The sequence below is a fragment of the Agelaius phoeniceus genome, chromosome 9 (genome assembly GCF_051311805.1).
Source record: "Agelaius phoeniceus isolate bAgePho1 chromosome 9, bAgePho1.hap1, whole genome shotgun sequence".
Lineage (NCBI taxonomy): Eukaryota > Metazoa > Chordata > Aves > Passeriformes > Icteridae > Agelaius > Agelaius phoeniceus.
This window is the reverse complement of record NC_135273.1, coordinates 24,554,834-24,571,441: the sequence shown is the minus strand read 5'-3', so window position 1 is coordinate 24,571,441 and position 16,608 is coordinate 24,554,834. Positions and strand designations below refer to the sequence as shown.

General features: G+C 39.4%; 1 protein-coding gene across 6 annotated transcripts in view; it reads right to left on the bottom strand.

Annotated features, from left to right (window-relative positions):
- Positions 1–4,035: 4,035 nt before the first annotated feature.
- Positions 4,036–16,608, bottom strand: part of RET (ret proto-oncogene) — an 83,223-nt gene continuing 70,650 nt past the window's right edge. For 5 of the 6 annotated variants that reach the window (XM_077183287.1, XM_077183288.1, XM_077183289.1 and 2 more), the window contains 3 exons: positions 15,226–15,325; positions 14,139–14,286; positions 4,036–12,259 (listed from right to left, as the gene is read on the bottom strand). In XM_077183287.1, coding sequence (XP_077039402.1) covers positions 12,102–12,259; positions 14,139–14,286; positions 15,226–15,325 — 406 coding nt within the window. In that variant the 3' untranslated portion in view covers positions 4,036–12,101. Of the gene's footprint in view, positions 12,260–13,297; positions 14,287–15,225; positions 15,326–16,608 lie in introns of those variants that run through there. The other variant, XM_077183291.1, reaches the window with a different exon arrangement.

Below are 16,608 nucleotides of genomic sequence, written 5' to 3'. Positions count from 1 at the left end.
AGGATAAATCAGATTTTTTTGGATACAATCTCTTCAAATAACTTTTTCTCTTTGAAACCAACATATAGTTGCTGTTAGCAACAAATGTTTACCAGGCTCTGTGACAGCAGCAAATGGACTGTGGAAACATTCCTGTACCACCGGTACAGTGTCGCTCTGGCTGGTGCCATGGGGGAAAGGAATACAGAAGGGGACAAGCAGGGAGCTGCATTAAATGCCTGGGCTCTGCTGCTGCTCCAGCTGAGAGCAGCAGGCCATATTCTGCACTGGTGGCTGAGCATTTTCCTGGCCACATGGCCCTGTTTTTCCTGGCAGGAACAATGGGTTGTGTGCCCACTGTTCCACTGCTCACTCACAGCTGCACCAGGGGCTCACATCAGAGTCAGCAGTAACAGCCTATATGGAAAGTAATCCATTAGGTACTGCTGGAATTCTATATTGGTTTATTTCTGACCATTCCAAAACACCTTTACTATATAGCTTCTGTTTAATAGCACCAAGAAGTGCTGTAGGCATTTTTCTAAAAAGAGAAGAAAATTTTGTCACTAATACATTGACTGCAAAGCAGTTGTGAAACAAAGTCCAAGCAACCATATTCTGTGCCTAGAATGGAAAAAAAAATAGGAGGGTTTTGACTGGAAGATTTGGTGTTATGCAAAACATACTAAAAAATTACACATTCCTTTTGTTTTGGTCCTTCAGTACTGCAGAACATTAACCTATGAATACCATAAAGTAACATATTTAAAATCAATTCTATTAAATTACTTTTTTAAATTGTAGATTTGACTACCTAGGATGCAGCAAAAGAAGTAAGTTAGAACATTCTATATATGAAATTTAAACCAGAAAATCTTTCATGAGCACTCCTTGTCCGATGAGATAACAATATAAATGATCAAGGTCTTTGGCTGGTTATCTGGTTGGGGGGTTTTTCTGTGCTTGAAGGCCACATGCACCAAAGCTCAAGTTATTCAGATAAATATTTACAGTAAGTGCAATCTCTCTAGAGAGAAATATTTGGCCTTTCTTAATCTGATGTGCTTCATGTTTTACACAAAATATTCAGTATATCAGTATTTAATACGTGCTACTGCATGATCAGGTGTACCCACTGACCCTGCCCAAAAGTCAATAAAACCACCACCACTTTCCACACAAAATAAAAGCAAAACTGTAGAAAGGCACAGGACAGAGATGATCCTCCATGCTGATAGTTTAGCAAACAGTTAGTACAAAGCCAGTGTTCATTTCTTCGCTCACTAGACAAGACCAGAGACCAAGAAACTTCTACTGTTCATTGTCTGTACTGTGCTGCTCCATTGTTTGCAATATTTCTCCACTCTAGTTTAGGATTTGGGTTTTTTTGCTAGTGTTAAGACTTGTCTGTCACTGCCCAAAAAAGATCTCCCTCCATTTAAGTAAGAACTTCAGCCAGTGCATAAAACAAATTATTTGTTTCTCTTGTTTCTGGTACTATTCATTGTTGCATATACATCATTAAAATGTTTTTAAGTGCAGCATTTTTAATATTTTTAAACTCCTCCCATAAAATGATATGGAAGTAATAATAAGTCACCTAACTACTTTGATTTTATTAGCAGTACTTTTCCAATGACTGACTCTCACAGAGCTGTAACAGTGTTAAGAAAGGGCAAAAGGAAGGTTCCCTTGTCAAGAGAGAACCCTCCTGGGTACCACAGAATATCAACAGACAACCAGAAAAAAATACCATACCTCAGTTGAGCAACTTGGTTTAGATTTTCATGGAAATTGGTTATGTTCCTGTGGTGCATAAAAGCAGTGGCTGATTTTGGAGAAGTGTTAAAGTATGCTGTTGAGACTTCACTGCTATCATTGTAAAACCAATGGGTAAGGATGAACTGAATTGCAAAGTCAGGATCAAATGTCATTGCATTCCTAGCAGTCTCACAAGCTTCTCTTTAATTGCTGACTTGTAATGATTGTTTTATCTTTGTGAGGAAAAAGTTTTGCTAATGAGCATCTTACAATGACTCACATCTGTTGGCAAAATGAAACTCCAAATCAAATTAATTCAAAGCAAGATTTTGCATTAGAAATGCAATTACAGGAGAGCTGAATATTTTGAAAATCACTTGAATTTGTTCCCACTCCTTCTCAAGAGCAAGGAAAATGTGTTCTTGCTTCTCCTTTCCTGTCCCTGTTTTTAGAACTAGGATGAGAAAGACCTCATCTGGCAGCCTGCACCCCATTTAAATTATGGAATATCAAGTTCAGAAGTATTTATTAGATGGAGCCTAATCGTTATAAATGACATTTCCATTTCTGTTTCATTCTCTTTTTAATTTAAATGTAAAGAATGTCAGTTACCAGATCTGGCACTATGCTAGACAAGCAAGGATTTGCACTATTTTAAAAAACAAATCATATTTATGACAGGATAAGCACAGAGATAAAATGTTTTTTTCAAACTGACTTTTTCTGCAACTCAAGCATCTTAGAAGCCGTGTGCAAGTTGTGTTTAAATTACTGATGTTCACTGACAACATGAAGATGTTCATTATGAGTGCAGACAAATGCAAAGAGTAAAATTTGGCCACGTGTAGGAGGTGAGAAAACATAGCTTAACTTGTAAATGCTAAAATGCTGCTGATAATTTTATGTATGTTTTCTGCTCCCCCTGAGCTATGCTTAAACCTTGTATGACAAGGTCTTCAGGGTAGACTTGATGCCTTTCATAGCAATAAAGGTAATTTGGGCTACTCATATCACTGTGTTTCAAGGTTTAATTCCCTTGAATAGTGTTCTGCTATGTATTGCCTAGGAAATATAATTCTCATTTGAAATCATAACAATTAGAAGCAATCTCTAGTTTAAGGTCTAGCATTTCAAAGCATGCATTTCATGTTTTCTAACATGAGGAAACCATAATGGAGACTCAGTAAGCAAATAGAATTGATTCCATAAACATTATTTCTGTTGGTTGCAAAGTTGTCTCTGATGGTAACTTGTTGTAACCTGATTGCTTACTTTATCTTTGTGCATGTAAAACTGGGGATCAATAGTCTGCAGCATAAATTAAAGTATTCTTCGTAGTATTTCTACAAAAACTCCCACCATCTGTTTTTCCTTGGTATTTAACAAACTGTCACAGCTCATTTTAATAAATGATCCTGGAAGAACAACGCTGGGTTACACCTTCAATTGCAATGTTTTCAAATAAAAATCCCTATAGGTAGCATAAACTTTATGTCTTTCTGTTTGCTGGCTGGACCAGGGCACTGTTCAGAAAGCCTGTGCACAGGAAAAACAGTGAAGAATGCATTGAAATGATTTCCTGACTCGATGCTAAAATCTCCCTCAATTATTTATACCCTGTACCAGAAAGAATAATTCTTGTCTTGTGCTGACACTCTTAACCACAGAAAAACTATCTTGGAAAACAGTTAACCCTGTTTGTTTCTCACTGGCTGGTTCTCAAAGCTCTGTACACATTTTAAAAAATATACTATGGCTCTGGTATTGATCTCCTGGATCTTTTCATACATTTCTCCCACATTCCAGTCTTTACAATGCTCTTCCAAGCTTTTTAATCACCTAAAGATGAATCCTTACTAGCTTTCTCAAGGAATGAGATCAGCCCCTTCTCTCAGCCTCCTCATCTGTCCCATCAGTCACCCCTTACTTGGGATTCCACCCTTCTGAAACGTGTTTTTCCAACAGACAAGAATTTATTCTGAATCTCTTCCTTTTTTGTGAAATACTCTTCAATAAAGGGATACTATTCTTGTTATTGGCAGCAGTTTGGCCAAAAAAAAGTAGGATGAGTGTATCCTATTGGTTTATTGATTTGCACTGGGCAATAAAACTAAGTGGAGTTTTTGTTTTGTTTTGTTTTTTTTTTTCCCAAAATAACTTTCAAATATACCTAAATACAGGCAAGCAAGATTCTTTGCAAACCAAATGCTTAAAATACATATTCATTTGATTTAGTTTTATTAAAAATTTTAAAATACTTCCATCCTTAAGCGCAGTAAATTCAGAAAGGAAATTGCATTGGCAGGAAGCTATGAAAATGGCACATGTTCCAAACAAAAATCAGTGTTCACATCAAACTCTTTCAGTTGTGATCATGGCAGGAAGGAATGCCCTGAACAGCTGAAAAATTATATAAGGGCTTAAACAATAATTTATGTGACCTGCAGAGAGAAGAACAATCAGACTAGGAACTGCAGTGATTGATTGATATAGAGATTGAGGCTGTTCAAGAATTGTTCAGCATTTCAAATCTATGGTAAGTACAACTGCAGTGCTCTTAAACTGTTCTCACTATTTAGATTATTCTGTAATCCATATGAAAATGCTTTCAGGTGAGATAAAGTTGCATTTTTATGAATTGTACCTTTTTAACCCAAACAAGGAGTTAATTATTTCTGATAAGATTAAGGGAAAGTGTACTCATCTATCCTCAGGCAGGTAAAATGCTTTTACTTAACTTCAGAACATTATCTTTGATAATGGCTCAAAGAAAAAGATTTCAGCAAGAAATTTGTCGGTTTATGATACATATAACACTTTAAAAGACCAAGTAAAGCTAAAAAACACTATAAAAAGAGAGGAACTTTTGATTTTCTCAGAATGCATTAGAAGTACTTAATTATTGTAACTGGAAGACACAGGTTGCTGTCCTAAAGTTTAGAACTGAAAGTTTAGAAATGAGAAAATACAAACCAGAGCTTAAACTAATGACTCAGCTTTACTGGAGAATTGATAAACACCAAAAAATATTTCATTCATTGTCTCTTCTAGGTATAAATTAAAATTTTATTTGTGCTTAACTGTTCTCTAGTGTCTAATATTTCATTCTACAGACTGCTTCCCAACAGGCAAGTTAAAATATTGTACCAGGGATGGGTACACCAAGGCTATTGCTACTTTGTCCACATTTTGATAATACCCTTTGTACTTTTGCTAGTTGAATCTTGAGATATTGGACTTTAGACCAGCAAATGTATATTATTAATGTATTTAGGAATGATCCCACTAACTTCAGAGGGACTACTTAAATTTTATGAAGTTAGATAGGACGTGAACTTAGGTTTTCTTATTAAGATTTTAAATGCTTGCATAAATTTTTAGTGAATGATTTGGTTCTTTTCAGGAAGTTTGCTTGGGCTGAAAAGATCAAATCATTCATCACATTATGGCCCATCTGCACTCTGTTCATGGAGACTATTGCCTGTTGCTTTTGAATATCATCTCCAGTATTTTGTTGTACATTTACCACTGTAGCTACAGTGAGAAACAAGACTTTCAGGTAAGCTGAGTTTTGAAACAAAGTAGTTCAAAATTATAAGCAATTTTTTTTTACTTTCAAAAGTTATAGAGTAGAAATATTCTTTTTATATGTATTTTGAAACTCGTATTGTTCATATAAGACTGGTACTAAATCAATAAGGAATATAAGCTTGCTTTTACTGTTTTTGAGAATTGCTAAGGTCCAGTTGAGGGTATCATAGAGATTCATGCATATTTTGCATGACAAGTTGTAGACAAAATCCCAATGAATTAAAGAATATGCACCTCATATCCGTGGGACAATATTTTTAAGAACTTCTACTATATGAAACAGGCTAATTTCTGAAAATTATAATTTGCAACCTTACAGTAGATTTTCTGAGTATCCTACCTCTGGAAGTTTGTGGAAACCAATATTGCAATGATTTCCTTGTGCTGCTCTAAGGTCTGTACTGACATGCAAGATTGACGCTCTCCCCCGTTTGTCACAACTCAAAGCACAGATCAGGTAAACCATACCATTTCTGCAGATATTTAGAAAAGGTTGGCAGAAATTTTTAGAAAGTTATTGCCTCCAACCTGTGTATTTAGGTGAGTCATTTGTTCCCTCTGAATTCACTTTCCTCAGGGCAGCCAAGTGCATAAGTATTTCTGGCACCAATGGAAATAATCATCTGCTCTATCACTTTTTTCCCATGTGGGAAGTACATTTACTCTCCAAAGAGGAACTGAAACAAAATTGTCACCATTTTGACTAGTAGCAACACAGAACAAACAGGAAACACTTCAAGGGAAATATTTACAAAAATAGCATGCACAGAAGACATAAGAAGCTTTTATACTATGAATGAATACTTAAAAGCAATAATCTATTTCTTGCCAACATTCATGAACAGGAAAGGAGTCAAAATTAATTGGATTAGGAAATATGTATTTTTTCATTAAACTGCACTTAATGCAGGTAATTGTGCATGGAAACTGTAATTATGGGCCATGTATGTATTTTATATGCAGGGCCTATGTCCAGTAGGATAGGTAGCAATAACTATTAGTACAATTTTCACACAAATTAATGGTTGGAACAACATTGACTTATGCTGAAAGTCTAAAGTACACACTACTCCCTGCCTCCACTGGTTGTTTCAGCATCACTTACTGTCCCACTCACCTACTGTACTGCAGTGTTGTCACAGGACTGTTGGATTAGAAATTGGGTGTTTCACATCTCTCAGTTCCATACTGTTGCTGAAGATACCGGATAAAGTTACATTCTTCATTTAAGGAAGAAAAAAAAAACCCAAACAAAACCAAAAATCTTGATTCCTTGGTTGCTCATGGCAAGTGAGGAATTCCCATTTACAGACATAAGATACAGGAAAACAACTAGACAAACCATCAAGTTACCACAAGTGTCATTTTTGTCTCCTTTTTTGTAGATCTCTCAGTAGAAAAGACAGCCCATATAAAGAGGTTAGTTTTCAGTGCCCTTTGTTTTCCAAGTGTGCACTCTGACAGTCGTGTCATGCCAATGAAGATCACCGTGGTGTCACAGCACAGCCCCTGCTGCATTCAGAGCTGTGTGTTTGCTGTGCATGAGATTACTCAACATGGCAAATGTCTGTGCAAAGGAAAAGCTGCTGTGCCTACTGCTTGTCTGAAACCAGGACAGGATCAAGTATGCAGGCCAACAGGGAAGCTCTTTCAATTCCAACACATAACTTCATATCCTGCTTTTTGCAGAATGAAAATCTGTGTTCAGGTTTTGGCAGTCTGACTCAAGACCATGTTTCTGAAATCACAGACTTTAATGGAAACATAAAGTTGATACACAAAGCAACATCTGAAAACAGATCTGAAACATCTAAATTGGACTGTGACAGGAGCAAGCTTTGGTAGAATTGGATTATTTAGAATAACCATCACAACGCTAACAACGAGTCACTCGGGATTTACATCCCAGCATTTGTAGCAAACGAAAGGTTACCCTTAACCATGGCAGATTACAAATAAAGACAAAAGTAGTGCTGATCATTTACTCTTCCACATAGAACATGACTCACAGTCTGATTGTTCTCCCAAATATCAAGTAACTTTTGTAAGGACAACATTTTTATATTCCACCTTAACAAATTCCAGTGACATTTGCCTTGAGTAGTTTCAACAGCAGAGTTTTAGACCAATGTTTTCTGTGCAACTGTTTTTTATTTGTTACTTTCAAGGTAATAGGTTTATTTGGAATTATGTTATGGCAGTGTCCTGTGCATGGCAGTATATGCAATTTGGAGCTGAGAGGAGGTCTTCAACCCACTTAACAAGACTGCAAACAAAATCTCTGTACTTGAGTATCTGCAAAAGGTGTGCTGAGGCAGAGGACGTCCTGTGGCAGAGCTGCAGGAGGGGGTGAGAAGGCTACATAACTTGAGGCTGTGAAGGAGTTGGATGGCTGGTTCCAAGGGCAGCCTGCAGTAAACCCACAGCCAAAGAGGCAAAAACTCCCCCACCATGCCCACACAGAAGGGAGGAGGGGTGTCAGTAAGGCAAAAGAATGGAAACTTGAAATGACAAGGACCTGCTGGAGGAAGAGAATTCCCTGAAGCCTGAGGTGACCCTGCAGAACCACTTCAGCACTCTGCAGGCTGGAGAGGGAGGACCATCACATCAGGGGTGAGGCCGGAGCTGAGTCAGGCAGCCCCATCTGTCCCTGTGTAACAACCAGCACAACTAGCACAGGTGACAGGTGACAGTAGCAGGGGACTCTCCTCTGACAGGCACGGAGGGAGCCACTCATCAACCTGACTGATTACCAGAGAGCTGCAGCAGGGATGTCACCCAGAGCCTCATACAGTCTCCTGACCATTATCTGCTGCTCTTGTTCCCTGTGTGCACCAGGGATACAGCCAGGAGTGCTCTGAGGAGGATCCAAGGCCATTACAGATCCCTGGGAGTGGCGCTGAGGGAAACAAGTGCTGTCAGCTTTTTCATCAGCCCTCCCTGTCAAAGGGAAGGGCTTTGAAAGGGCCAGGTCAATCTGGCAAATGAGCAAATGGTTAGGGATCTAGTGCCACAGCCAGGGGTCTGGCTGCTCCTGGGGACTCGTGCTAAAAGCCTGGGCCAGTGGAGTCTGATGGGGGCCCACCTGCCAGGAATGGCCAAAGCATCTCTGGTCACAGGCTTGCCAAGCTGGTGAAGAAGGCTTACATTGAAGTTGCTGAGAGAGGGAATCCTCAATCCATTCCACTCCCACTCATTTGATGGCAGCACCAGCAAGGGATGCCCAGAGCTTGGAGAGGGATTGCAAATCAGCGAGAGAGAACCTGCAGTGCTGTGCAAAGGAATTCCAGCCATTCCTGCCAGTAAATCTGCTCCATCAGAGGCCCACCTTAAATGCCTTTTTGCAAATGCACATAGCATGGGGAGATAAACAAGAGCAGCAGGAGACTGAGCACACCTGAGGGCTGTGAGCTTACTGGCATCAGGTATGTGGTAGGATGGCTCCTATCACTGGAGTGTTGGAGTGGAAGGATACAGGCCCTTTAGAAGGACAGGCAGGAAACAGGAGAAAGAAGTGTTGCTCTCTATGTCCATGACCACATGGAGTGTTTGGAGCTGTACTGGGGTTGGATGAGGAGTTTATGGGCGAGGACTATAGGGAGGGCAAGGACAAATGACATTATAGTGGGATTCTAAGGCCACCCAGCCAGAGATGAGATCCAAGCAGATGAGACGCTCTACAGAGAGAGAGGCACTACCTCATATTCATAGGTCCTGGTCCTCATGGGGGACTTCAACTACCCCAATACCCATTGGAGGAACAACACAGCAGGGCATTTTAAGAGCAATTTAAGAGATTCATGGATGACTTACTTCTCCAAGTGAGCAAGGAGTAAACGAGGAGAAGTATTATGCTGGACCTTGTTCCTTCCAACAAGGAGAGGCTGGTGGGGAATGTGAATCTTAAGAGCAGCCTTGGCTGCAATGACCATGAAATGGTGGACTTCAATATCCTGAGGCCAGCGAGGAGGCACACAGCAAGCTCACTAACCTGGACATGAGGAAGGCACACCTTGGCCTCTTCAGGGATCTTGTGGCTAGAGTACCATGGGATAAAGTCCTGAAAGGAAGAGTGACCCAAGAAAGGTGGTTAATATTCAAGGATCACCTCTTGCAAGGTCAGGACCGATGCAACCAAGAGGAAGTCAGGCAGAAATGTCAGGAGACCTGCATGGATGAACAAGGAGCTCCCAGACAAACTCAAACACAAGAAGAAGCCTATGCTTCCCCCACAAAAAAAAGAGTGAAAGCAAGGACAGACAGCCTGAGAGGAACACAGAGAAACTGCCCAAGCAGCCAGGGATCAGGTTAGGAAGCTAAAGGCCTGATTGAATTCTATCAGGCCAAGGACATCAAGGGCAACAAAAAAAGCTTCTACGGGTACATTGGTGAAAATGTGAGCCCTCTCTGGAAAGAAATGAGAGACTTGGTTACCTGGGACATGGAGAAGGCTGAAGTACTCAATGTCATTGAGTACATTTTTGCCTTGGTCTTCACCAGCCAGTTCTTCAGCCACTGAGGCCCAAGTTTGCATGAGCCCCTTTGCCAAAGTGGCAAAGGCAGGACTGTGAGAATAAAGAAACTCCCACCACAGGGGAAGATCAGGTTCTGAACCAGCTAAGGAACCTGAGGGTCCACAAGACCATGGAACCTGATGACAAAATATGGAAAATAAGGTGACATGGCATCACTAAGGGTAAACCCTACAAACATCCTTCTGTGACAGGATTACAGAGCTGGCTGGCAAGAGAAGAGTGATTGATGCCATCTACCTGGACTTGTGCAGAGCATTCAACACTGTCTTAGATTACATCCATGTCTTGACACTGGAGAGGCATGGATTTGATGGATGGACCATGTGGTGCATAAGGAATTGTCTGGATGGTCACACTCAGAGCTGCTGTCAACAGTTCAAGGTCCAAGTGCAGACCAGTGCTGGGTTCCTCAGGGGTCGGTATTGGGACTGGCACTGTTGGACACCTCTGCTGGCGACATCCACAGCAGGAGCGAGGGCACCCTCAGCAAGTTTTTCAGTGACACCAGGCTGTGTGGTGCAGCTGACACCGTGGAGAGAAGGGATGCTATCCACAGGGAACTTGGAAGGCTTGAGAGGTGGGCCCACACAAACCTCATCAAGTTCAAAAAGGCAAGACAAGGTCCTGCACCTGGGTTGGGGCAATCCCAGCACAAAGACAGGATGGCTGCAGAATGGACTGAGAGCAGCCCTGGGGAAAAGGACTTGGGGGTGTTGATTGATGAGATGCTCAGTATGTCCAGGGAATGTATTTTTACAGCCCAACAAGCCCACTGTATCCCAGGCTACATCAAAAGCAGTGTGGGCAGCAGGTCAAGGGGGGTTTCTCTCCCTCTACTCTATTCTTGTGAGACCCAACCCAGAGTGCTGCATCAGCTCTGGCATCCCCAGCAAAAGGACTTCATGGACCTGTTGGAGTGGGTCCAGACAAGGGTCACAAAGACTGTCAGAGGGCTGAGCACCTCTGCTATAAAGACAGGCTGAGAGAGTTTGGGCTGTTCAGCCTGGAGAAGAGAAGGCTCTGGGGAGACCTTAGAGCAGTCTTTCAGTACCTAAAGGAGCTACAGGAAAGCTGGACAGGGAGTTTTTATCGGGGCATGTAACATTCGGAGAGGGAAATGGCTTTAAACTGAAAGAAGGCAGGTTAAGGTTAGATATTAAAAAGAAGTTATTAACTGTGAAGATGGTGAGGTACTGGAACAGGTTGCCCAGAGAAGCTGTGGGATGCCACATCCCTGGCAGTGTTCAAGTCCAGGTTGGATGGGAATTTGAGCAACCTGGTTTAGTGGAAGGTGTCCTTCCCTACAACACAGGAGTGGGCAGCAGGGCAGGGAGTTGGAACTAGATGACCTCCAAGTTCCCTTCCAACACAAACCATTCTATGATGTCACTATTCTATTCTATGAATTCAGTCTAAAAATCCTGTGTAGCCTATTTATAACTCATAGAAGAAACTATGATTGTACAAGATTGTATGTTTTAACATTACTAATATGAAAAGTGATGGAAAGTAAATGTGTCAGACAAACATTCCTGATTGCCATCAGTCTATACAGCTTATCTTGTATCAAATTTATCTCCATTGTGCTAAAGGTAAGAGAAGTTAAGACTAATAAAACAAATTCTCTTCTCATTAAGACAAGACAATACATTTTACAAGACTTCAAATGTTGAATTTCAAGTCCTCTATTGAGTTACTAAATGTTTGCTTCCAAACCAAGATATTGGCTTTGTTAGTGCCAACATCATTCTAACACTTGTCATTTGATAGCAAGTTCAGTAATCTGGGAGCCTGTTTCCCTCCTCCCTTCTATATATTGTTTGTGCTTCCTGCTTAGATCAAGTGGTGGTATGCTAACAGCCACTATAAAAGTAGCAGTTCAAGTACATTTTACCATCCCAGAATGCTGTAACACAGGATGGTTAGTCTAAAAACCACTGAGGATGAAGTGCAAGGCCATTTGCTCTAAGAAGTTGCCAAATTGAACCATGTGCAAACTGGCAACTTAGAAAGAAGTACCAGAACTACAACTCTTATCCAGCTTGATATGTTTTCTGAAAGGGGAGAGTACCAATTATAGTCTTCGGCATAAATAACACACTTGAAAAACTACCAATAAAGGGATTTGCCAATTTTCAAGTTAGTTGTTGATTGTACAAAGAACAAGTCAATGGACTTCCCACTCTTTGCCTCCTTGCTTTCCTCAGGAGTCCATTACCTTTCACAAAGAAAATTTTAACTATCAAACTTGTCCATAAATTTTGCCGCTGAGTGTGAAACCATCCAGTTAGCATATACACTATCATTTGCATATCTTGAAAACACAGAGTTAGTGCCATCGAATCTTGTGAGTGGAACGGGGCTCTCCTCAGGCCAGTTCGGGTATGACATGCCTAAAAATGAAAACAGATAATTTTTTCTGCACTGAAGAACCATAACTTCATGTGCAGACAGTAAGGCCCTTGGCAAAACTCCCTTCAATACTTTAAGCCAGTCCACTGGATTTTGTCCCAAATCAATTCATATAAATAGTGTTTTGAAATCCCTGAAGCAGAAATTCAGATGCAGGCAAATAACCTGGATAAATTAAAGTGCTTATTCAATAAAAAATTGTGTGCATGCATGCACATGTGCATAATAAAAAGCTAAGAATTGTTCTTCTCATATGTCTCCAACTTTCCATAATTTTATAATTTAACAATCATGTAGCAATATATTGCTTTGCAAGAGAAAGTTCCTGCTGTACAGGAAATGCTCCAAGAATTAATCAACCTATTTGGGACAGGATCCAAAGTCCATTTCAATGACAGAATATTTCCATTTACTTAAATGGGTGCTTTTCCTTTGGCTTCAGTGAGGTTCTGGGGACATTTTCACACCCCCACCAGGGATACTCTGCTTAATTTCAGGAAATCCCAGGAGTGCAACTGAGTAAAGTCCAACAAAGTGCTGAGCACTCCTGTCTTGATTCAGCATTTCAAGTTGTATTTCAGGTCTGTAATTATTTGCATTGAGTGCAGTAACTGTTTCTGTGTTCGGGCACAAGTGATAATCAAAATGGATGCAGAGTGCTTAGCACCATGTTGATTCAGCTGTGCAAGCACAGAACCATAGCAGGGTTGAGATTTTCAAAAACAGAAATCTGATTCTGTTGCTTATTAAGCATTCAGCATCTGCCACCAACCTTGTGGCAACTTTTTTCTGCTACTTCACTAAGTGCCCCAAAATCAACATGAGTTGAGAAAACCTAATGAAGAAAATAATAGCTAAGGTATAGATCAAAAATAGACCCAAAGCCATGTATTAATGGCAACTTTTAAACTAAAAGATCCAACTTTTCAAAAGTCATACTGCTTGAAGAATGAAAAAGGTATCTGATGTTAATAAGTACCTAAAACCATGTATAATATTTAATCAGAAGACAAAATATAGGAGTTTTGGCAAGAACCATTTTTACTGTCCATGTCACCATCACAATATGAAAGCATATGTTCTTTTTAAAAACACTTGCTACATCATTGAGTTGAGGTTTAGTACTAACATGTTCATAACAAATCAAAGGACGTGAAAACAGCTGATATTTTCAAAATGCCCACTGTTAATTAAGTTTTCAAAGGATTTTACATGTCAGTTTAGTCTGTATATAATATTTATATACAGTATTTCTACCTTCTGTATATAATAATCTGTTTTCATCCTATGATACATTAAATACATTTCAGCCTATAGATCCAAAATGTACTAATAGCAGCTGAAATTTAGACATCCTTCTGAATAAATGAAAAATGTTGCAGATGAGTCTTATCACTGAGTTATGGCAAAAAACAGTATAAAAAAAAGTCTATTGCTTAAATTAGAGGTGCAGAATCTAACATATTTTAAATGTTGTAGCCTCCCCCAACAGGATAGTTGAATTAGATACTCATTAGCATTTTATATTTCCCCTGAGAATACTTCCCTGATCTTTTTTTTTTTGCTTTTACTGTAGATATCTAATAATTTTACTTATTTTCACATCCTTTTAAAATGTTTGTTTTAGACACAGCTGCAAAATGACTAAAGGATGATCCTGATGCAAACTTTGACATTTACCAAAAGAAAAAACAAACAAACAAAAAAACAACCCAAAAAAAGCTTCCAAGCAATTTTTGATTGGCTTCATTCAGACAAGAAACACTGTAATGGGGTTACAGAGTCTGAGAACAGTGCAGAAGAAAAATCAACTTTTTTTTGTGTGTTGCTAGAATCTAGTAAATGCATGTGAAATTCTACCATAGAGTTTGTTTTCAATCCATGTGGAAGGGAGGGTTCGAGGGAGGGGAGCATTATTACAGTCCACGAGAGGTGTCTCCTCTTCGGAGAGCCCGTCATCGTACAGTAAGGAGTCGGAGGGCGTGGAAGCTGCAAGGTCCAAGTAGTCCTGAGAAATGGACACAAAAAGCTGCATTAATGCACCTGGCAGTGTTGCTGTTTGGGTAAAAAGCATAAATATGCAGCTGCTTTCTTTACAGCAAGGAACTACAGACCCACTGCATCCCTCTTTCTCTAGAACCTCTGGCACCTGAGGAGGCTCTGCTTTCCAGCAGCCACAGCAGCCCTGGAAGCAGCTGATTTGCCTCAACACTGTCCCTGCTACAGACATATGGATACTTCCCCTACTTAATTCTGCACATCAGCAAAACACCCAACAAACTGAAAATCTGTCCTAACTGCTTTGTTTGACCTTCAGCTGCTGATATGCCTGATCCATATGTATGCCTGAAATATATATATATGGAGATACATATGCATGCTTAAAGGACACAGTACTCAGATCTCACAATCATATTTTACAAAAGCTATTACATAACAATGCATAAAATAACTATGTAAATATTCCCAAATAAAGCTTTGGTTGCTGTTCTAAAACTAAATATTTAGGTCACCGATAAGAATTCATTGGTTTTTGTGTTGTTGAATTGCTTTGAAGCAATAAAAAAAAAAAAAGAATGTGAAGCATTTTCAACTAATTTAAAATGCATGAAATACTACATTCTTCTAGTTCTGGCTCTCTCACATCTCTCACATTATTTATTTAGGAGTAACTTTTCACAAGAGTTTTTAAATTACTCTTGTTTAAAGAAAATAGACAGGTTAAGGATAATCCATCCACATTTTGGGCTGAAGTCACCAAAGCTATTAGAAGAGGTAGTACTGCTTCCAAAAAGCTGCATGCATGTGGAAGACACTAGATATGTAAATGCTTCAAGATTTGATGAAAATAAGTTACTTTACTTTAAAATAAAATGAAAAATTATTTCTGTGCATTCAAACTCAGAAGAGCACAAGAACTTTCAAAATCCATGCTTTCCACACTTACCCTACTCTTCACCATCATCTTCTCTAGTTCCTTGCTGATCTCAGTAAATGTTGGTCTTTTATCAGCTTCTTGCTTCCAGCAGCGCAACATGAGGCTGTACCTGGGACCCGTCACAGGGTGGAAAAAACCCCAAACTGTTAGAAATGGCTCATGCTTCTCCTCTAATGATTTACAGCACTGACCTTAGCTGTGGCATGAAGGCCATCCACAAGTACATCAATCTCTGCTGTGAGTACTGTTAAATGTTCCCTGGAATTAACAACTGACACTCACAACAATGGGCTTTTATTTTCAAGAGTCTCCAAGAGTTTAAATGATGATGCACTTGGCTGTCCTTGAAGGACTTAGTCTCAGGTTTCACTTTCTCAAGGGACCACCTCAAATGTAGGGCAGCATGCCAGATTGCAGCTTCACTTTGTATATGACACTGAAGAAATTTGTGTATCAAACTTTAAAACTCTGCTGTTATACCAAAAAGCAGAATTTTGGTTTTCATTTGCTAGAATTCTTAAGTTTCTGTAAACTTTTCTTTAAAGTGAAGCCTAGCCTATTTGCAGAAACTAATGTTCTTTTGATTACTTCTACTATTGTTCTTTTAATTTAACCTATATTTATTCTCTCTTTGACTGCTTTCTACAGAATAGAGGGTGGAAAGGAAAATGAACAGAACTGAAGTTTTATAGTTGAGTGATTACCAGATGGACACTGGCAAGTTCTGGAGTGCAACTCTCCAACCTGTGCCTTTCATGTCATTTTTCTAGCTCAGCTGTTCTCAGGACTGAGGGATCTGTCCATATAAGTGCTCTAATGGTGGAAACAGTGGGTTATGAGAACTACAGGAAACTATTGAAAAGCACTGCATTTTATGCCTTCATCCATGACCCCTCTTGTACTTGACTGTGTATAGGAGAAAATGCAATTTGAGAAAAATGGTCCTTAAAGTGGGCTTTCACAAGCTGTCAGAAAAATTTCTGAGTAAAACAGAATAAAATCTGAAAGAAGTCAGAAAACCATTATTTAGTTTCAATAAAAAAATCCCAGAAACTCAGATGTGGTCAGCTTGCCTAAACTAATAATTATCAATGACATAAATGTTTGTGGAATGAGTATTCCTCACTGAGATGAAACAAATAAAGGTTAGTATTATACATTTCTTAGATGATACTTGCCAATCGTTCTTGTAAACTGCTACCCTCTCCTAAATTTGGAAATACTTAATGTTTTTCTCTGTATGTTAAAAAACCTATTATTTATTTAAACCATTTTTTCTCATGCCAGATGTGGTCAAAGCATCCTTCCAACTGAAAATCAGTCAAAGGAGTGGTCACAATGTTTAAAGCCTGTGGTATTTCAAAATACCACAACCATGATCAAATTTGCAGG